Here is a 23,988-nt window from a genome sequence, read left to right as displayed (position 1 = left end):
GATCATTTACCATCACAGGGATATTGTTGTGTCAATTATTAGGACACTATTTTATATTTCTTTGAGTTTTCTTATGTAGGAATGACTAACGATCCAAAAGAAAGAAGACTTGTCTTTAGATAGCTCGTTATTATTTCGGAAATGGAATAAAAGATGTCGTTAGTCAAAAATCGACAAATAAACGACACAATAATATTTTTACAGCTACCATTATCTCCATTATAATTTTATATAAGTAACATGTAATGGCATATCTCACAAAACAGAAAACCAAAAAAGGTATATCGATAGAAGGCAACCGTATATACGTATTTCTGACTATTGGTCGTCTTCGGGACGGTGGAGCCAAGTTAGAAAAGCAGCATATCAACTTAAGAAAGGATCACTACAGGAGCAATGCCACCAATTTGTAGCATTAGCTGTAGCTTCCTCCGTGGTTATTGATAGTTGTTGCCCTGGACACCATCAGGGTCTTCTAACTCTAATGCCACAAATTAGTCGCATTGTCCTGTAGTGATTCTTTTCCAAGTTAATATGCTCCTTTTTTAACTTGGCTGCACCGTACTGAAGACGACCAATAGTCAGAAATACGTATATACGGTTGCCTTCCATTGATATACCTTTTTTGGTTTTCTGTTTTGCGAGACATGCCATTACATGTTACTTTTATTATTCACTCGCATTATCCTTTTCCATTTATATATATATATATATATATATATATATATATATATATATATATATATATATATATATATATATATCGAAAAAAGGAGTACGACCGTCAATCCAAAATAAACTAAGGTACACTCGAAGAGTGGTGGGTTTTTCGTTCAAAGTGGAAAAATAAAAGACAAAGAAGGTGGCTACTTCATCTATTTATTGAAGACGTTTCGCTTTCTGCTTAGAAAGCATCATCAGTTCATCTAAAAAGAACAATGTGAAAAAACGAAATATCCATAGAGAAGTTAAAACATGTGTGTTACCTCAAAAAGACATGTAGCAGTCAATGACATTAAATTGGTAAAAAAGCTTCCGATAATGAACTATTCAGAGATAAAGTTGTATAAACAATTAATTGAAACTAGGTACAGTTTACAAATTAACAAACTTAGAACAGCAAAAGCACATGTGATAATAATACATGTATATAAAAAATTGTAAAAAACTTAAGTAAAAAACATTAAAATTGATGTGTACAGAACTAGAAAGATCATGAGATGCACTTCCAACAGTGTATTATCAGTTAAATTTAAAGACTAAAGACTTTTAACTTTATTTTACTTTTAAATATTATATTTTAATCTCAACTAATTAATAATGTTACTTAAAGTCAAATTAAATTTAACTGATAATACATTGTTGGAAGTGCATCTCATGATCTTCCTAGTTCTTTACACATCAATTTTAATGTTTTTTAGTTAAGTTTTTTACAACAATTATTTATATACATGTATTATTATTACATGTTCTTTTGCTGTGCTATGTTTGTTAATTTGTAAACTGTATCTAGTTTCAATTAATTGTTTATACAACTTTATCGTTGTATAACATATAACATATAAACATATAACATATAAACATATAACGTACAGCCGCTATATGTTTATTTAATTCTACTAAAATTTAAAATAAATTGTTGAGAAAAAATGTAATAAGTTGATTCAATCAAATTTTAATAAAATATTAAGCCAGTGGTTAATTTTACATCATTTCACAAAATAAAAATAAATTTACAAACCGATAACAGACTATGGTAATTATTGGTAAGCAATTTGCAATATGTAATCACTAAATCATACCAACAACAAGAGAGCCTAATGATCCTCGAAGAACAAATAAAACAAGTCCAAAAATACAAATATTGCGGATCAATAATTAACGACAACAATGACTATACTGAAGAAACCAAATTAAGGATTGGACAAGCAAGATACGCATTTACCAAAATGAAAAAAGTTTTGTGTAACAGAGATTTGTCGATCGGATTAAGGGATAGACTTTTGACTCTGTACTGTTGCATGGAGTGGAGGCATATATATATATATATATATATATATATGTCAGGCCATGGAGTGGGGTGTCAACTTTGGAAAAATGGCGTGCACCCTATTCTTCATGCTATGGCATGCTGGACGAGCCATACAGTCTGTAGTCAACACCCCGAGGTATGAGCGGGAACACAAAGTGAATAAATACTCATACGCTTATGAAACGCACCTGGCGGATCATAAGGGCCTTCACATTTTACTCTTTTTCAACTTGTCTTGAGTGAAATGTCTTTAATCTTTCCTATCAGCCTCTCTTGGCTAACTCTTGTTTCTTCCGACCCCGAATGGCGATTAGGTTTCCGAAGGCAGACGGGTCACTACATTTCCTTCTACTACAACTCTAAAACTCGCCAACACGCTTGGCCAGCGCGGCGTTTCAAGGCCAAATTTCCCCTCATGATGGATACATCAAGTGTACGGCCCTCAGTCCCCGGCGGTTCCAATTTCCCTGACCAAGGTGGCGGTCAGAATAGTGTTGGAGCAGAGGGTGCTAAGAATCACCGGAAGAGATCAGGCCACCAAAACAAACGACAAATGCATATATGTGCCTACAATGTACAAACTTTATCAACAGAAGCATCAATGATAGAACTGGAGAATGAACTACAACACATAAAATGGGATATAATCGGTATAAGTGAAGTTCGACGTCGAAAAGAAGATCAAATAATACTTAAGTCTGGAAATATGTTCCATTTCAGAGGAAACGAAGATTCATCTGTTGGAGGAGTGGGTTTTTTAATCCATAAAAAATGGGTACCAAACATAATCACAATAAAAAGTATATGTACCAGAGTCATTTATCTTATTTTTAAATTAAACCCAAGATACAAACTTAAAATTATACAGGCTTACGCACCAACTACGAGTCACCCGGATGAGGAAGTTGACCAATTTTATGAAGATATCAGAGCAGCTATACAAACTTCAAAAACACATTACACATTGATAATTGGAGATTTTAACGCCAAATTGGGATTCAAACAAGATGATGCAGAATCTGCTATGGGAAACTTTGGATTTGGTGAGAGAAATGAGAGAGGTAACAGGCTTCTTGACTTCTTACATCAGGAAAATCTCTTTGTGATGAACTCATTCTTCGGAAAGAAACCCCAACGTAAGTGGACATGGAAGAGTCCGAACCAAAGAACAAAAAATGAGATCGATTTCATAATATCAAATCGGAAAGATATTGTTCAGGATGTAACAGTATTGAATAAATTTTCAACAGGGAGCGACCATAGACTAGTTAGAGCAAAAACCACTTTTAACACTGAAGTTGAAAGAACAAAAATGATCCTCAAAAAGAAAAGTGGAAGGTGGCTGTTCCCAGAAGATATAACACTTTACGAAGAAAATATTAAGACTAGTTTGGATACACACGACTTAGAGAATATCAGCATCAATGAAATGAACAATAATATTACTCAAATATTGAAAGAAGCTGAAAAGAAATACTGTCCTCGTCCTGAAAATAATAACAAAAAATTAAGCCACAACACAAAACATCTTCTAGAGGAAAGAAGAAAACTTAGGGAAAATCAGGATCATAACCAAAATGAACTAAGAATTTTGAATAAGACAATTAAAAAGGAAGTTAGAAAAGATCTGAGACGATACAATACGATGGAAATAACTAGAGTAATAGAAGAAAACAAAAGCTTGAAAGTACTCAGACAGAGCATGTCCATTGGAAGAAAAAACGTCCACAAATTAAGAAATGAACAGGGGCAAATCATTGAGGATAAAATTCAAATTATGAATACGATAGAGAGTTTTTATAGACAACTATACAAAGAACAGCAATGTAACCGGAGTGGATCGTTACCAAAGATAATCAATCAGGGATCTGAAATTTTACCGGACGTAACACCCAATGAAGTTCGAAGGTCAGTGCAAGAAATGAAAAACAATAAGTCCCCCGGAGGCGATGAAATAGTGGCAGATGCCTTGAAGGTGGCTGGAAAAAGATTATGGCAGGTCCTTGCCAAACTATTCACTAGATGTTTGCAGGAAGCAATAACACCAACCCAGTGGTATAACGCAGAAATTATCATACTTCATAAAAAAGGGGATGCTACCGACCTCAGGAATTATAGGCCCATAAGTCTACTTTCGCATATTTATAAACTATTTACAAAAATAATTACGAAACGACTAGAAAATAAATTGGAATTTTATCAGCCCATAGAACAGGCGGGTTTTAGAAAAGGCTATGGAACAAACGATCACCTACTGGTAATAAAAAATCTTATAGAAAAATGCACTGAATATAATAAACCACTAGCTTTAATATTTGTCGACTATGAAAAGGCATTCGACACCGTAAATCAACAAAAAATGTTGGAAGCCTTGACAGAATGCCGAATTGACTATCGGTATATAAATATAATTAAACATATATACCAAAACGCAACAGCCAGTGTTAGAGTGGGTGATCGTCAAACCCAGAAATTCCCGATACAACGTGGAGTACGCCAGGGGGACACCATATCGCCGAAACTGTTCACTACACTTTTGGAATATATATGTAAAAGGGCAAAACTGACCGACAAGGGCATAAACATAAACGGAGAAAAGCTTAGCCATCTAAGGTTTGCAGATGATATTGTACTAATAGCTGATAGGATAGATGAGGCCAAAGAACTTTTAAATCAGCTCTACCTTTCCTCGCTAGAAGGGGGATTGAAAATAAATATATCTAAAACCCAGATGATGACAAATCTTGTAGTCAGCGAAGATATATGCGTAGGAACAAGATCCATAGACCAGGTAATGGCCTATAAATACCTAGGTCATGAGATTCGCATAGGAAAAGATAACCAAACCGTTGAGCTTCTCCGTCGTATAAGACTGACTTGGGCAGCCTTCGGCAAGCTGAACCATATTTTCAAATCGTCTGATATACCAATATGCCTTAAAAGAAAAACGTTTAATCAGTGTGTTTTGCCAGTGTTAACTTACGGTGCCGAAACGTTGACCATGACAAGGAGAACAGTTCAAAAGATCCGTGTGTGTCAAAGGGCGATGGAGCGTGCTATGTTGGGCGTTTCACTACGAGACAAGATCCCAAATCGCCAGCTACGACAAAGAACAGGAGTGGCTGATGCAGTAGAGAGAGTAGCAACACTGAAATGGAACTGGGCAGGTCACGTGGCTCGAATGACAGATAATAGATGGACAAAGCGGATACTGGAATGGAGACCAAGAGATGATGCCTACCGAAGCAGAGGTCGTCCACCAACACGTTGGACTGACGATCTAAAACGTTGTCATAGGAATTGGATGCAAGAGGCACAAGATCGAAATAGATGGAAAATTATGAGGGAGATCTATGTCCAGCAGTGGATAAGCGAAGATTGAATGATGATGATGATGATGATGATGACAACTTTATCTCTGAATGTTCAATTATCGGAAGCTTTTTTACAAATTTAATATCATTGACTGCTACATGTCTTTTTAAGGTAACACACATGTTCTAACTTCTCTATGGATGTATGATTGTAACACATAAATAGTTGCTAGTATTATAAATAAACAAATTTTAACATATTTATTTATACACAATGTTGGCTATAGTCACATTTAAAAACAAATCTCTGGTTACATTGACTGATTTGTTTAGACTTTCCTAATGCGTCATTTTGATCAGTTGCTAATACTGAATCCTCATAGACACCTCGTTTAAGGGCTAGCAACCTCAGTGGAGTTCCAAGTTGACATGAAGTTAATTCCGTGTATAAAACCTAAATATAATATGATTTTATCATCAAAAATGTAATTAAAAAAAATTATTTTAACTATATTTAAAGGGTTTTTACTCATATATTTAGTGGCTTTAAACATGTAAAGCTAGTAAGAATTAAACCACATTTTTGTTATAACCTTTGTCAAGATGTTAACTTTTATGTTTGCTTTAATAAAAGTGGTAATTCCTATTTTACGAAAGCACTGATGATGGAATAGTCATTCCGAAAACGTTCTGTGATGTAGCCCGTTAGGATTTTTTTATTGATAAACCTTTTTATAAAGGATTTTATTTTAAATAAAAATTGAGAGATACTATTTCCAATCACCAACTTTGGGCCAGTGGTTGCATATTTGATAGTCCGTAAAAAGACTGCAACTTTTCTTCTACCACTCATAACTTCCTCGCAATCTCTAGGGGTTACAGATTGCATTGAGGTACAAGAGAATGGGTTAACAGTTTGGAAAATATTCCCATTTGAATTGAGTAATTGTTGAAATTAAATATATATGACAGATTAGCTCAATTTATTCACACGTGTTTCTACATTTTAGGGATTACAAGGAGGTTGGGCAACAGACTATGACTACTTTTGTCAACCAGTAGTACCCGGTGAGAAAGGAATGAGGGTAAGAACAGTAATAATCTTATATGTATATATATATATATATATATATATATATATATATATATATATATATATATATATATATATATAGGGTGGTCCTTAAGTAATTGTACAAAAAGAAACAGTAGATTCTACACTTTAAAATATTACGATTTAAGCCAAAATGCTTTAATGAAATGTTGATATTAAGAAAGATACAGGGTGTTAAAGTGCAAATTTAAAATTTTATTTTTCGCTATAACTTTCATGTTTGTAAACATTTATGCATAAAAATTTACAACTGGGTACTTTTATATATGAGAAATTATAATTTCATGCACACTTTGATGTAGCTGATAGAGGGCGCCACATATGCCATATATGTGGCATAAATTTGCACTTAACTTTTTTGCTCTTTGAGTTACCTGTATTTCTGATAAAAAATATTAAAGATACATTATTTAACCAAAAAAGGTATATCTGTAAATAACTTCAAAATTCAAAAATTTTCAGATAATCGCATTTTACAAATCAGTTGCATAGTTCTGATTTAAGGCAATTACTCCAGACAACGAAGGAAAAATAGACAAAAACATTAATAAGTCTAAATTTTGCTATAAAATTCCTTTAACTAAAGTTAATAGTTAATGAAATATTAAATAAAATAAATATATCAGCAGGATAATTAATAATAGGATTTGACAAAAAACAGAATAATAGGATTTTACATAAAACATTTTACGTATTATGTTAATTAAAGTCATAATCATAACATTTCTTAATTTGGTTTATTTACAAACCAAACTAAGACATAGGGAAACTAAATAACATAACTTTTTGTCAAAGTAAGTGTTCGATATGTCCACCATTTTCTTTAATTCATTTGTCAATATATTCCATAAAAGATCGTCTCATATTAAATAGCTTCATTGGTTCTAAAGAACCTGCTGCAGTATTTATTTCTTCCCATAGTTGGTTGCGAATGTTTATGAGATTCCTATAGACACGTTGTTTTAATACGCCCCATACACCAAAATCAAGAGGATTAAATTCTGGGATACGTGGTGGCTATAATGTATAATGGATGAATATATTATTGTGGATCCATATCCAAATCTTATGGTATATTATGGAACTACATCTTAATTGTCGCAGAGGTTAAATAATGTATTAAACTGTAATCTAATTCATTGGTTAGTTATATACACACGGAATAATCTACCGATGACATTACTTATTTATATGATTACGTTACAGCTTACGAGTAACTATAATTACATCTCGAACAAATGGACTATTATGATTAACTAACGAACTAATATTATGCTGAATTAAATTGCCTGTATGTTTACTATATTTATAACAATATCGGTTATTAGGCCAACAATGATGTTTTTGTAAAAATGCTGAGTCTTTAAAGTTAGATTTGCAGCAAAAATATTATGAAACAAGACACATGTGTTATTCAATACCTGTGCTTTAGTTTCTAATTGTCCTAATAAAAATGGGTAAACAATTTACGTAATGAATATTAGGTATTCTTTTGGGATTTTTTATAAATTAAATTATTATATCAATATCTCACCACATTGCTAAGGAATATGACTGCCACGATCAGTCCAACGTTCAGAAAAGTTATATTTACGTATGTTCTCACTGCCTTCTCTCTAGAATGTGGTGGTGTACCATCTTACATAAACCACATATTTTGAGTTTTTAGCATTTTACAATAGGGAAAAAGTAATGCAACGCCAGTAGGCCAACGGCCAACGTCTGTATACGGACACGGCACCTAATGAAGAAGATAAAGAATATTTTCTCCAATAAGACATTTAGCAGCCATAAAAAGATTTTGTAAGATTACATTATCATCTTTGAGTTGTTTTAATAAAAATAAACTATGAATTTTTCTTATCTACAGGTATTCAGTGCTTTACCGCACAAATATCACAACTGAATTATTATGCAGCTGACTTATAAAATGCGATTATGTCGAAAACGGTTAAATTTTGAGGTTACTAACAAGTATACCTTTTCTTTGTAAAAATAATGTATCTTCAATATTTGTTAATACAAATAGAGCTAACTTAAAGAGCAAAAGAGTTAATCTCAAATCTCTGCCACACATGTGGCATATGTGGCGCCCTCTATCGGTTATATTAAAGTATGTATAAAATTATAATTTATCCTACTTAAAAGCATCCAATTATAATTTTTTGTCCAAAAATACTTAAATAAATACAAAAATACTTACTTTTTATTTTACAAAAGTAAAAGATATACCGAAAAATAAAATTTTAAATTTCCACTTTAACACCCCGTATCTTTCTTAATATCAACATTTTATTAAGGTTTTATTAAGCAAGTTGACTTAAATCGTAATATTTTAAAGTTCAGAATCTATGGTTTCTGTTTGTACAATTTCATAAAGACCACCCTATATATATATATATATATATATATATATATATATATATATATATATATATATATATATATATATATATATATATATATATATATATATATATATATATATATATAAAGGAAAAGACAGTTAAGATTTGATTTCATAGTACTAGAAACCAATTCGCTAAGAATTTTGCTTAGTTGAGGAGATATGTTGTGGAATGCAACTTTTAGATTCCCAATGTCTCTCATAACATCTTTATCAACGTCAATTAAAATTTAAATTAAATTAAATTTAGGTGTTATCTAATCTAGTACGAATAAGAAATAATACGGGCTTAACACGAAACCCTAAACAAGCCCCTACTTTCAAACAAAATTTGCCAGTTTCACCTACATTTCTAACTTCAGCCGGGACTTCTTTCCTACTTAATATCCGCCACAGTGGGTTTCTGATAATTTTGTTATATTCCTTTTCAAGATTAAAAAATACTATGGTCAAGTCTTTCCCTTTCACTCTAAACTTTTCCATTAGCTGTCTTACAATAAAAATTGCTGTTGTTGACTTGCCTTAAAGAAATCTGAATATCCTTTTTTATTTCTAGAACCTTACCCTAATTTTTGTTGGTTAGAGTTTACCATAAATGTACGATAATAAAAATATATTTTTAATTGAGTGCTCTAAAAAACTGTCAGAACAAAATTAAGGAAACGTTTACTGTAAACCTAATAAAACATTTAATAGGTATGTATAAAATGTCTGCATTGTTTAAACCTTGCCTGGGACCCGGCACATACCGATTTAAAAATAGAACTCTAATACAAAACTCTATAAATAACATCCTTATCTAACGGCTTTAAAATTTAAACCTAACCTAAGTATACATAGATATAATCTTATAAGATTACTAATCAAGGAAAATCTATAATAATGTTAAATTAACAAATCTTTTTGTAAATAAGCCTATACAACTATACTAAAAATTCAATTCAATTCAATTCAAACTTTCAAGTAGAAGCGTTGCTAGAGAATTAGATGTTAGCAATGTTACAGTAACGAAAGTATGGAAACAGCACGGTTACAAGAATTTTATATATATATATATATATATATATATATATATATATATATATATATATATATATATATATATATTTAGGGATTCTACAGTATTCACTGCCTTCCCTCGCTCAACCGTTTCCATCTCTCTCTGTTGTTCCATTCTCCATCGTTTAGGCCTCTCTTACTCATGGCGTCGTCTACTTCGTTCCTCCAGGATTTTCGGGAGCGTCCTCTTTTCCTCCTTTCTATGGGGCTCCATTCGGTTATTCTCTTTATCTATCTGCTATCGCTAGTTCTTCTTACATGTCCATACCACTTTAATCTTTTTTGTTCTAGATATGTTAGTATGTCTGTTTCTATTGATTTTCTTTGCTTTATTTCGTCATTACTTCTCCTATCCATTCTTGTTACTCTGCAGCATTTTCGTAGCCATTCCATCTCTGTTGCTACTATCTTACTGCTGTTTTTCTTGTTTATGATCCAATTTTCAGCCCCATATGTCATAATACTTCGCACTAATGTTGTAAAAATCTGTGTTTTTGTTTTCATATTTAGGTATCTTTCCCACCATACTGAGTTGTCGGATTGCTGTACTTGTTTGTCCTAATCTTTGTGTAATTTCTTTCTGTTGTTGCCTTTTTCGTGATTATAAACCCCAAGTATTTGAATTTATCCTTTCCTTTGATTTTTACGTTGTCATCAATCGGTAGATCTTCTATATCTTCTTCACTTGTAGATAGGTACTCTGTTTTCGCGAGGTTAATATATAGGCTAGCCTTGGTATATTCTTCTTGTAGTTTCTTCATCATGTAGCTGATGAAGACAAGACAAGACAAGAATTAAATATTCGAAAACGCAGCAGCTTTATCCAGACGACTACTTTCGGAGAATGGAGTTTTGTAAAACTCTAATAACGAAGGCTAATCATGAACCAAATTTTATTATATACATTTTATTCGCTGATGAATCTTCTGTTTCGTTAGTAGGAAGACACAATCCCTCCATTACGGGGTATTGGGCGCGGGGAAACCAACACAGAAGTGTTTTTACCGAACTCAACGTCCTCAAAAAGTTAACGCCTGGACTGGCATTTTAGGAGACTACATAATAGGTCCATTTTTTATTGAGAGCAAATACCTCAATTTGTTACAGCATCTTGTTCTTTCCGCTATCCTTAAACTTTCTGATGGTTAAGTCCTTAACCACAAAACATGGTTTACATTATTAAAAACCGATACAAATGCACCGTCTTATAAAGGTCAGTGTATTATTATGTAGTTGATACTCGTATTATAAAAAATGAACCGGGTATACGTAATAAAAAACCGACGGACAAAGATGTATATCCTAGGGGTTGTTATGTATAATTGCCGATTTTAGCACTTTATGTAGTGTGCAATATCTGATCCAAAAACTTTACGTACTGTATTATATATATATATATATATATATATATATGTATATATATAATACATATATATATATATATATATATATATATATATATATATATATATATATATATATATATATATATATATATATATATACATGTATATATATAATACATATATATATATATATATATATATATATATATATATATATATATATATATATATATATATATATATATATATATATATGTATATATATAATACATATATATATATATATATATATATAGATATATATATATATAGATATATATATATATATATATATATGTATATATATAATACATATATATATATAGATATATATATATATATATATATATATAGATATATATATATATATATATATATATATATATATGTATATATATATATATATATATGTATATATATATATATATATATATATATATATATATATATATATATATATGTATATATATATATACACAGAGAGAGAGAGAGAGAGAGCTAGTTCTATATCAGTACATTACTTAATAATTTTTTTTATAATTAATCATTTTCAATATAAATTTTAGATAGCGACTGGAGTTTGGCTTTACTTCATATGCAAGTTAATAGAATTATTAGATACAGTGTTTTTCATTTTAAGAAAGAAATATAACCAGGTGACGTATTTACATCTATATCATCACACGCTTATGCCTATATGTGCATGGATTGGAGTTACATTTTTGCCAGGTGAGAGCTTTTAACAAATTTATTAATGTTATAAACAAAATTTAACAATTATACTATACTATAATATTATATTTACGAAAGACCCAGGGGTGTAAGGTAGTTCGTTTCTACGTGATGAACCCTGGGTAACGATAAATGAATTAGCAACTTAATTACAAATTAAAAAGTATTTTAAAAGAGAATATTGGATAAAGCAAATGAACAAAAATCAAACGGATTTTCTCAGAATCGAACGATTAGAGAACACGAACCCATGATCCGAGTCTGTCATTAAATAAAAATTGTTTTTTGCATTATCTCCTAAACTACTTGACATTTTGTAATAAAAATGGGACACTTTACTTTCTTGTTCTGGAAGCATTTTTCATAAAAAAGAAACAACAAGATTTAAGAGCACAGAAAAATTTTAAGGGGGGTGTGCAGCCCTAAATCCCCCCAAACTTTTGAGTACGTTCAAATCAAATTAACTTTGTAGCATCACTAGTTTAACACATTATATTTAAAAATTTTTAACAAGTAGTTTAGGAGATAATGCAAAAAAACAATTTTTATTTTGTAACTTCAAAGGGCTGTAACTTTTTTTGTGTACACTTTTGTACTAAGGTAAGTTGGATTCAATCAATTTATTTTTGTCCCCGGAATGCGTGATTCAATTTATGTTCAAAACACCCTGTATAATATTGTCATAACCAGTCTCATATATGTTGTTGATTAGCTTCGTAAGAGCTGTGATTTACTGGCCATAGTTATTTCTTCGTTTGTTACTTCTGGGCCGTAGAGATTGTATATTTCAGTAGTCAAAATCTTTCCAAAAATTGTAGTGTGGAGTTGTTTTCTGGTGTTCTGTAGTGGTGTACTGTTTCAACTTCCGTTCATTTCTCTATTAGCCATGCTTCTTATGCTCTTTTTATTTCCCTTAGTATATTTTTATGCAACTTTATGTATTCATTGTCATTTCTACCTTTTAGTTTCCTTCGCCCTTCCATCATCTGCAATATTTTATCTATCATCCATTTTTGTCTTCATCTTGCCATCTTGTCTTCAAGATATCCATGCGAACTTGTGATAATAGATGTCTTCATTTTATTCTACTGTTCTTTTATTTCGCAAGTAGTGTCCTCTATTTTCGAAAAATTATTATATTTATTATATAATTGTCATATGTTTGTTATTTTTCTTTAAATAAATAATTTATTTCATTTTTTTTTTCGATTTTATTCATTTATTAACCTGTCTCTTTCATGTACCATTTTTATCCTAAAAATAGTTGGCGCTCAACTCTTCCATCAACTTTCTATTTACTAAATATTCTGTTATAATGTTAAATTCCAATTTTAATTTTCATTTAATATTCTATTTCCTTTATTCAGACCACAAAAGTTGTTTAATATCTATTTTACTACATTTGGCGTTTAAATTAAAAAAAAAATAATCCTATGATAAATCTTCGGTAAATTATCGATATCCATAACAAGTAGACCGGACTTAGACAACTGTGGGAAAAGCTCAGAAAAGTTATTGGTACAACAAGAATATTGAAACTTATGTTGAAATTATATTCAAGGGGCGCAATTAAGTTTTGAACATTCAAGTTCACCAATCAACTTTAGCAGATAATCACGGTGGAGTGTAAACGGCGAATTATTGAAGAGGTCAAATTTTGGTGAACCATCTGACATGGTCATGAATAACGCGATATATTTTTATTTTATTTCTACTTCTGTTCATAATCATAATTAAGTTAAATTTACCGTTTGTAATGAAATGATTTAGAGATTTATTATATTAATTATATTTAGTAATTTTTAATTACCTATCTTATAAATACCAGATAAAAAAATTGGCTTTTTAGGTGGTCATGGAACCCTTTTAGGTCTAATAAATTGTTTTATACATATTATTATGTACGCTTATTATTTCCTGTCGTCGTTAGGACCACACTTCCAGAAATATTTGTGGTGGAAAAAATATGTTACCAGTCTCCAAATGGTAAGTGTGTATAATGTAAGAATACAATACATAATATATATATATATATATATATATATATATATATATATATATATATATATATATATATATATATATATATTTATATATATATATATATATATATATATATATATTTATATATATAATAATAATAATAATAAATGTCTTTATTAACAACAGATTAAATTTTCTTTACAATGAAATATAATATCAGTAGGGCGAGATTCAGTTTGTGCACCACTGTGCAACAGCGGCACACAACTGATCTTCCACCTAACCACCCGAAAATAGGATAGATAGACTATATCTAAATAACGAAATTGTATTTACAATAAAACATAAAAATATTAAGTACATATTAAATTTATAAATTATAAACTATTTATTTTTTTTTAATTCTTAAATTTTTAAATTACTGTTCAGCTAACAACTGCTCATAAATTAATCTCTTGAACTTGACTCTAGACATATTTTTAATATTGTAGGACAAACTGTTAATATTGCAAGCAATTGAATATGAAAATAAATGTTTAAAAAAGGATGTTGTATGTTTAGGTAAAGTGAGGGTATTCTTGTGTCTAAGATTAAGATTATGAACGTCCGTCCTATAAGTTATTCGATTGTACAGGTATGGTGAAACTCTCTCTTGAATGATTTTATGGTAAAAACATAAAGCATGGAGTTTCCGACGATTTTTCATATTTAGCCATTTGACTACAGTGAAAACATGACATCCTTTGAAATTTCCTGATGCCAAAAATCAAACGCAAACAAGAATTTTGCAATTTCTGTATTCTCCATGAATCAAATTCAGTGAGACACGCATTGTAAAGCACGTCACAATAATTTAATTTTGATAATACCAGAGCATTACATAATAATGACTTTGTGGCCCTACTTAATAAATTGCGGCTTTGATACAGTAATTTTAAAACGGCATAAGCTCGTTGTAAACAAATACTTACATGATGTGTATACCTTAAATCTTCGTAGAACCAAACCCCAAGGCTTTTAATCTTTTTGCTAAAAATTAAATTGTCATTTCCTAAGATAATTCGATTGGCATAATTCTCTAAAAATATTTTCCTATGGAGATTCCTCCCAAAAATGATACCCTGAGTTTTTGATGTATTCAATTTTAAACAATGATTTTGAGAAAAAATCTGCAGCTGAAGAAGGTCATGATTTATTGCATTTACCGCTTGATCACACTCATTTGGATAAAATGACATATAGAGTTGGGTATCGTCTGCATAATAAGGTTGTGAACAGGACAAAAACACAGAGGGAAAATTAGATGTGTATATAGAGAATAAAATTGGACCTACTATAGATCCTTGAGCCACACCAGTATTAAGATCTAGAAATGAAGAAATATTTTGATTAAGTTTTACTGCTTGACATCTATTAGAAAGATCGGATTTCATTAGATCAACTGCTCTCGCTTCTAGACCAATATATTTTAAAATAGAGAATAACAAATTATGGTTAATTGTATCAAAAGCTTTTGAGTAGTCTAGAAGAATTAGAATTGATATTTTGTTTTGGTCATAGGCTCTAAAAATATCATCTGTAATATTTAATAAAGCAGAAAGACCTGGACCTAAAACCGGACTGCATCATAGGGATTATGTTGTTATTTTTTAAATGCGTTTGTAACTGAATATCAATCACCTTTTCCAAAATTTTAGAACATGTAGGCAGTACACTTACTGGTCTTAATTCATTCATGCTTTCTGTATTTTTAGTCTTCGGTAGCGGAATAACATGTGCCCGTTTCCATTTAGTGGGAAAAATTGAATTTGTTAAGCAAAAGTTAATGATATGTGTGATATAGGGTAGAAGAAAGGGAATACACAGTTGAAGCGTTAATATGTTAATACCATCATCACCAATAGCTTTACTTTTAATATTATTAATAATATGTAAAATATTAATTTCAGATACTGTTTTAAAGGTAAGAGAAGAACTGAGGGAATACTTAAAGTTATTTTCATAGAATATTTGTGTATCAATGTCTACTTTCATGTTTGGTATGACTTCAATAAAGTGTTTATTTATCTCATTTGCATTCCACACGTTTTTAATTTCAAAGTTATTTTTGGTTTTGCAATTATTTACCAAATATTTTAAATTATTCCACATATCTTTAGAAGATTGATCATGTATGTTTTTAAAATATGATTTTTTCTCCCTTATAGTCATGGCTGTTACTAAGTTACGCAATACTTTGTAGTCATTCCATTGATTTATATTTTTAGTTAACTTGTAAGCAGTAAGTGCTTTATCCCTATCTAACATTAATTGCCTGATGGTATTAGTTAACCATGGAGCATATTTGGAAGAAAAACGACTTTACTGTCTATATCTGGCAATTCATATATTATTCTCCATGGTATAGATTCCAGATCAGATTTAAATTGACTGTAATTTAAATTTTTGAAATTCCGAGTAGTAATAAATTTATTTGTATTAGATTTGACATCACAACCAAATTTTAAAACAACCAATTCATGATCGCTTATTTCTGGGATATGTTTTACTTCAATAGACAAGATTTTATCCTCAGTAGATGTGATTACATAATCAAGCAGAGTCGATGTGAACTGAGCGATTCTAGTTGCTTGATTTACCATCTGCTTTAGTCTAAGACCATCTAATACATCTGTAATGAACTGTGTGGAATAATTATTGGTATTTAACAGATCAACATTAAAATAGCCCAAACAGAGTAAATGATCTACACTTGGCAGTACTGATGATAAAGTTGTTTCCAAAACTCCAAAAAAAGTTTTATAAAATGCTCCATAAGGATTACATAAAACACCAAGAGCTAGTGTTTCATAACGAAGAGAGAGTTCTAACCATATCTGTTCAATTTCATTTGATGACTCAATCAGCACATAATTTATATTACATTTTATGTAAATACCTACACCTCCACCTGTGTCATTTTTATTCCTGTCAACTCGCTCAAAGTTATAGCCAGGTATATTAATGTTCTTACTGGATATTGATTCCTTTAACCATGTTTCACTTATACCTAAAATATCTAAATCATTTTTCAAAATAAGTTCTTTTACATCAATAAAATGCGCAACCAGCGATCTATAGTTTATATGAGCACACTTTAAACTAATCATGTTAAGCTTAGATTAGATCCTTACTAAATTGGTACAAACGATTATGTCAACAATTTAAGCAAAATTTGTAGATGATTATTATTTGCCTAAACAGTAATTCACATGGTGATGTATTAACAGTGTAAAAAAAAATAAATAGATATTACTCTTTAATTCAAAACACGGTATAAACTAAGGATTTTTTACTAAATAACTCAAGATGTACAATTAAATTTATTTTAATTGAAGAGTAAAGAAAATAATCTAACAGTAAATAAATTTAATTCGCCTAAGTTCAGATAATTAAAGCAATAATTAAAAAAGAAACAAAAATAAAATGTTCAAAGAAAAATGAAAATAAAGTAGGTATCTATATGCCAAAATCTATCCCCGAGATATACCATTATAACTAATAATAATATTAACTCTAATTGCAAACCAACATATATGAAAATAAATTTAAATTATAATAAAGCAAGGTCGTTTTCAGATATTATAAGCTTCTTTCACCCATTTTGCGATACATATATTTTACCTTGGTATGTCCAGCAGTTTTTGGTACCCACAGATGTCCTCACTTTTTTTAGTAATTCCTGACAATCAGGAGAAAGTATTTCACTAATCACGACACTGCAACCTTTAAGATTTTTCTTCTGATTAAACACTTTTGTTTTCAACCATCTGTTTACAAACACAACGGCTACCGGTCTTGGCCTCTTATCATAATTTCGTTTTTTACCTAGTCGATAGCAATCAACTAAATTGGTTTGCAAGATAGGTATATTAAGTTTATTGTTGATTATATTTGTAATAACATCAGGTAGGTCTTCTTTCTCTTTCTCATCGACACCATTGATAATAAGGCATTTAAGCCGTTTGTCTTGTTTTAGATATTCAATGCTATTTTGGTTTTGAGTTACAAGTTTTTGCACTTTATTTAATTCTTCTTTGACGGAATTAATTAATTCTAACATCTTTTCTCAAAATAATTTATAAAATCTAATTGGGTACCTGAGATATTACTGGTTACTTGAGATCTTAGATCCTTCATACCTTGTTATAAAGCTTCTTCAAGTTTCTCAACACGTGCTATAACATTTTTTTGATTGTTTCAGAAGTATTTCTTGTTAATGGCATTTTCTTTAAACTTTTAATAACTATAGGTAACACTACACTAATTAGTACTGAAAAACTATTAAAATGAATGCAATTAACCGTAAATAACTTAGGTTTTCTCGGAGCTAGACTTAAACACACACTCTTACTCGTTCAGCGCCATCTATCCTATATATATATATATATATATATATATATATATATATATATATATATATATATATATATATATATATATATATATATATATAATATATATATATATATATACATATATATATATATATATATATATATATATATATATATATATATATATATATATATGTATATATATATATCATCATCATCATCATGTGCAGCTTTATCAATCGTTTCCAATTACGGTGCAGCCTCCCTTATTTCAATGTTATTCTATGTTCTTATTATTATTCGACGATGTCTTAGTTATTCGTTGTTCTAATAATTTGCGCTCATTTGCGCCCATATTTTTCTATCTTGTGCTATTCGAGACCACGTTGTTCCTGTTAATTTTCTTATATCATAATCCCATCTGAGATTCGGGCGCCTCTTTGGTCTCTTAGCGTTCCTGGGGTACCACATAGTTGTTCTAGTGGTCCATCTATTATCTGTTCTTCTTGCCATATGTCCTGCCCATTGCCATTTCAGGGATTTTATTCTTTGGATTACATCAGTCACCTGGGTTTGCCTCCGTATCCATTCAATTCTTTTACGATCCCTCTTTGTTATCCCTAGCATACATCTTTCCATTGCTCTTTGAGTTACTTGAAGTTTCGACGTTATTTCTCTCTTTAATATCCAAGTTTCACATCCATATGTCAAGACGGGTAATATGCATTGATCAAATACTCTCTTCTTGAGGTATAGTGGCATTTTGGACTTGAAGACTATGGAATTTCGTCCGAATGCTGACCACGCTTGTTTTATTCGTCTGTTGATTTCTGGAAGTAGTGATCCCGATTTATGTATGAGCTGTCCCAGGTATATGTATTCATCTACTACTTCTAGCGAGGTTTCATTAATTTTTATTTCCACGTTGGCGATCAGATCATTGCACATTATTTTAGTCTTTGCTAGGTTCATTTTTAGGCCTACCTCATTGCTGGCTGTATTAAGTTCATTAATTTGTAGTTGTAATTCTTCAGGACTTCTCACAATTAGAATGATGTCATCGGCGAATCTAAGATGGTTTAGGTATTCTCCATCTATACATAGACCTTGGTTGTTCCAGTCTAATTTCCGGAAGATATTTTCTAAGGTTGCAGTGAAGAGCTTAGGGGATATGGTGTCTCCTTGTCGGACTCCTTTCTGAGTGGGAAATTCTGGGGTATTTTCATATAGGCTTACTCTAGCTGTGGTCTCTTTGTATATATTTGCTAGCGTTTCGACATATGGTTTATCTACTCCTTGGTCGACAAGAGCTTCTATGACTGCTCTTGGGTATACGGAGTCAAATGCCTTCTCGAAGTCTATGAATGCTAGCGCCAGTGGTAGATCATATTCTTTTGTTCTGCTCATTACTTCTCTTAATGTTTGAATATGATCCATTGTGCTGAAGCCACTTCTAAAGCCTGCTTGATCTCGAGGTTGTGCAGCGTCAAGTGTGTTCTGTATTCTGTTGTTAATGATTTTGGTGAATACCTTGTATATCACAGGCAGCAAGCTGATCGGTCTATAATTTCTACTGTCTTCCTTGCTACCTTTCTTGTGAATGAGGATTATGTTGGCTGAATTCCACTTTTTTGGAATATGTCTCGATTTTAGGCAGTCTGTGTATATTTTTGCTAGGATTTTCCAAGTTGTTTTTCCAGCAATCTTTAGAAGTTCGGCTGTAACACCGTCATTACCGGCTGCCTTGCCGTTCTTCATGCTCTTAAGAGCTGCCTCTACCTCATCCACGAGAACATCTGGTACATCTTCTTGAACCGCAATTTCTTCTTCGCCTATTTCTTGTGCTTCCGGAGCTTTATATAGACCCTCGTAGAATTCGGTTACATGTTCTATTATTTCATCCCTATTTGTGATCCTTCCGTTGTTGTTTCCCAATGCTATTATTTGCTTTCTACCGATTGCCAACTTACTCTTGGTTTTCCTATAGCTTTTACGGCTCTCGATTGTATTTTGTACAAGTCGTTCATTGTAGGTTTTTATATCTTCTCTATATTTTTATATCCTCTATATATATATATATATATACTTATAAGATATAACTCCACACTTGCTGTATTTTTTTTATTTAGATTGATTTTTAATTTATAAACTAAGATTTTGCTATTAAGCCTTTTGTGATCTTTTACATATTAATAAATAGAGTTTACTGAGCTTAAGACACAATTATTTTCGTTTCGCGAATATGTGTTCCTTCCACGTTAATCTACTTTTGAGGTACATACCCTGGAATTTGACATGAACTTCTAGATACAATTGCTGGTTACTTAATGGCACAGGTGGGAGTATATTTCTTTAGTAAGTAGTAAGTAAAATGGACACTGCTATGGATCATCTTACTACATGCATATAGAAAGCGTGCTATAAATCCACCCTACCAGTCAACAATAAACCTAACAGGGAGTTTTATCTTGAGACCATTACTTAAAAAATGGAAGAAAATAGAAAATTTAAACAGACATGACGAAACAATCAAACACCGACCAATAAATCTGTATATATCAAAGCAGAAAAATACCTGAAAAAATTATGTAACCTTAAAAATACCCTACAAAATACGTGATGGAGTTTCCAGATTACACCCTTTAGATTAGATGGTTACCAAAAAATTGTTACGATCACAATAATATATACCACCTATCAAAATGAGTAACGAACTTTGGGCACGCACTGATGACAAAAAGGCAAATATATTTCTCCAACTTCTGGAAACTACCTTTACTCCATTTCTCTGAGTTAAAACCAGAAGAAGAGTAGTCATAGATATTTGGACTGCCCACGCCAGAGGTAGCTCGTCTATTAAACCTAAGATATATTATCGTTTTTTGACAACGATTTCCGAAGTGGAAATCGAAACGTTAAAATAACCTTATTTTAACTGAAATTGTGAGTAATTTTCATTAAACATAATAGATAATATTAAAATGTCACAAGAAAATATCTTTCGAACAAAATTAAATAAAAGTGTAATCAAAAGATTAAAAATGTAATAAAATAAAAAAGGTATACATTAAAAACATAACAAGTTTAAAGAATGGCAGATTATGTAATAGAGATCTGTTGTTAAACATTACATTTTATGTACATATTTGCACATTGATAAATAATATAATTTTTTTTTACTTTTCAGATCCAATTCTGTATTGTTTTCTGGCATAACTTCCAAGTACTCTTTAGACAGTGCGATTACCCAAAGTTTTTAAATGCCCTTCTGGCTTCCCAAGCGGCATACTTTCTCTATTTGTTTGGGTGCTTCTACGTAAATAGTTACATGAAAAACAAAAGACCCAAAGCTGACAAAGGTCAGAACGGAGAACTAGCAAAAGGAGTTATCAAAAACGGATTGCATAATGGGCACATGGGAAATGTGTGTTCTGAGAGCGGGAAAGCTAAGGCTACTTAGGTTGATTTACCTTTTTAATTTTAAAAACTTAAAATTATTTAGAATTTAGATATATATATATATATATATATATATATATATATATATATATCTAGAATATGTTAGGTATTTTATTTTATATAGGTGGAAACTACACAGTAGGTACTATTTAATATTTTGATGAACATCTGGTACAAATATTTAGATATCTGTATAATTAAAAAAATATCCTTAAACGTTATCTATCGAAAGAGTCGCTAATTATTAATTATGTCGAAATAAAAATTTGTGTTATATATAGAAAAATAATAATTTTTAAAAGTGATTCATAAGATTAAATGATGAAAAAATTTGAGTACTTCTAACTTATAAAGAGGACCACATATGTTATTTTTCCACTTGTGTGTCTTTTGCTTATTTCTTTGTATATCCAGAAAAATGGTAACTGCATTAGTTACTGAGGACTGACTACAATCACTTTCTTTTTCGGTCCATTTTTAAAATCCTGATTTTCTTGATAATTTTTTATTGGTCCATCTCATTTTGTATTTTTTAATTTTTGTTTGTCTTATATTTGAATATTACTGATAGCACAGTTTTTATGACACAACTTAGTTGCATTTTTTGTTGAATGGTAATCGAAGTTATACAACTGAGACAAGAAGGTATCGGGATTTATATTTTTTTATGTTTATGTTTTTATGTCTAATATTCTTGAATCTCGGATCCAATGATTTAATGAATTGGTTACTTTTGGATATTAATCCGGATAAGGGTCCTCTAACATTAATTATATCATTCTTCTTCTTCTTCGCATGCCATATCAGAATTATCCGACGTTGGCGATCATCATTGCGAAGGCTTCTCGATCTTCTGCAATATGGAATAATTGTCCTCCATTTGATATTTGTGTCCTTTCACGAATGTTTTTTAACCAAAAACTTGTTTTCTTCCTACACCTCTACGGCCGCCTATTTTATTATATATATATATATATATATATATATATATATATATATATATATATATATATATATATATATATATATATATATATATATATATAAATATATATATATATATATTATGATATTCCCTAATTAAATATTATATTAATCAGTAATTAATTAAAACTAAAATATTTGAGTGTAACATTAATTGGTATTTACTGTGTACGTTTTGTTGTCTGTGATTTTAAGAAAAATTCAGGGGTTCAGCAACCAATTTTTGCAGATCACTGACAGTTCGATATCGTGCAACTGGTGGTTTCAGTAAAAATATTTAAAATAATTATATAGAAGCAAAATAGCCTTCTAATTTATAAATTTCATAATTGATTTTGCTAAGAAAATGTTCCTTTTAGATTGATTTCTTTTTAATATATCCTCTTGTTTTGTTAACGAACTGCCAATGATAGTATAAAATGTACCGTTTAATTATATTGTAAGTAGAAAACACCCATGTTTTCTTAAAATTTCGATGTTCTGAAGAGAAACAAAAATATAGTAAATGTTTTCAGGTTGTATGAAACTACAGATATACAATAATTTAAAGTAAGTTTACTGGTCAAGCTGCGTCCTCACGAATCAAATATAGTTGACTGACGACACTAGTTAAATTACATTTATATTTTTATTTTCACATTTTAATATAAGTAGATTAATAATTTCAGTATAAAATTATCAAGGGATCTCAAAAATTATAATGACGGAACATGTGAATTATTTTGCAATTTTAAAGATGTGTATTTTCTACTTGATAAATTCTTGTCTATACATTCTTGTTGGTAAATTGCATTCAGAGAAATTTGCTAATATAATAAAAATCAACTTTATATTTGCCTCTAAAATTGTTTTGAGATACACTATTATTTATTCAAGATGACGCCTTCCAGGATTTCTAAATTTAAGTTTAATTATTTGGTTTTTTCTGAATTTGATAATAAATTCTATTATCATCTTTCGACAAACAATATACGTCAAAATTAAATAATGGTGAACGTTTTTGGAGGCAAATTTTGGTTAATAAGTTTTATCTGTCAGTTATTACAGTAAATTCTTTATATATACATTATACACATATATACCCCTTTTTTCATCTACCAGATCAGCTGTTGACTCCGCGTTAAATAGTTTTGGTTTTTACAA

General features: G+C 30.4%; 1 protein-coding gene across 2 annotated transcripts in view; it reads left to right on the top strand.

Annotated features, from left to right (window-relative positions):
* The window catches only part of LOC140436873 (very long chain fatty acid elongase 7-like), a 221,611-nt gene extending 198,762 nt beyond the window's left edge, over positions 1 to 22,849 (top strand). For both annotated transcript variants that reach the window (XM_072526031.1, XM_072526032.1), the window contains 4 exons: positions 6,357 to 6,431; positions 11,878 to 12,040; positions 13,893 to 14,029; positions 21,590 to 22,849. In XM_072526031.1, coding sequence (XP_072382132.1) covers positions 6,357 to 6,431; positions 11,878 to 12,040; positions 13,893 to 14,029; positions 21,590 to 21,862 — 648 coding nt within the window. In that variant the 3' untranslated portion in view covers positions 21,863 to 22,849. The remainder of the gene's footprint in view (positions 1 to 6,356; positions 6,432 to 11,877; positions 12,041 to 13,892; positions 14,030 to 21,589) is intronic.
* The last annotated feature ends 1,139 nt before the right edge of the window (positions 22,850 to 23,988 follow it).

This window comes from Diabrotica undecimpunctata, chromosome 3 (assembly GCF_040954645.1).
Source record: "Diabrotica undecimpunctata isolate CICGRU chromosome 3, icDiaUnde3, whole genome shotgun sequence".
Taxonomy (NCBI): Eukaryota; Metazoa; Arthropoda; class Insecta; order Coleoptera; family Chrysomelidae; genus Diabrotica; species Diabrotica undecimpunctata.
This window is presented reverse-complemented; position numbering and strand designations above follow the sequence as displayed.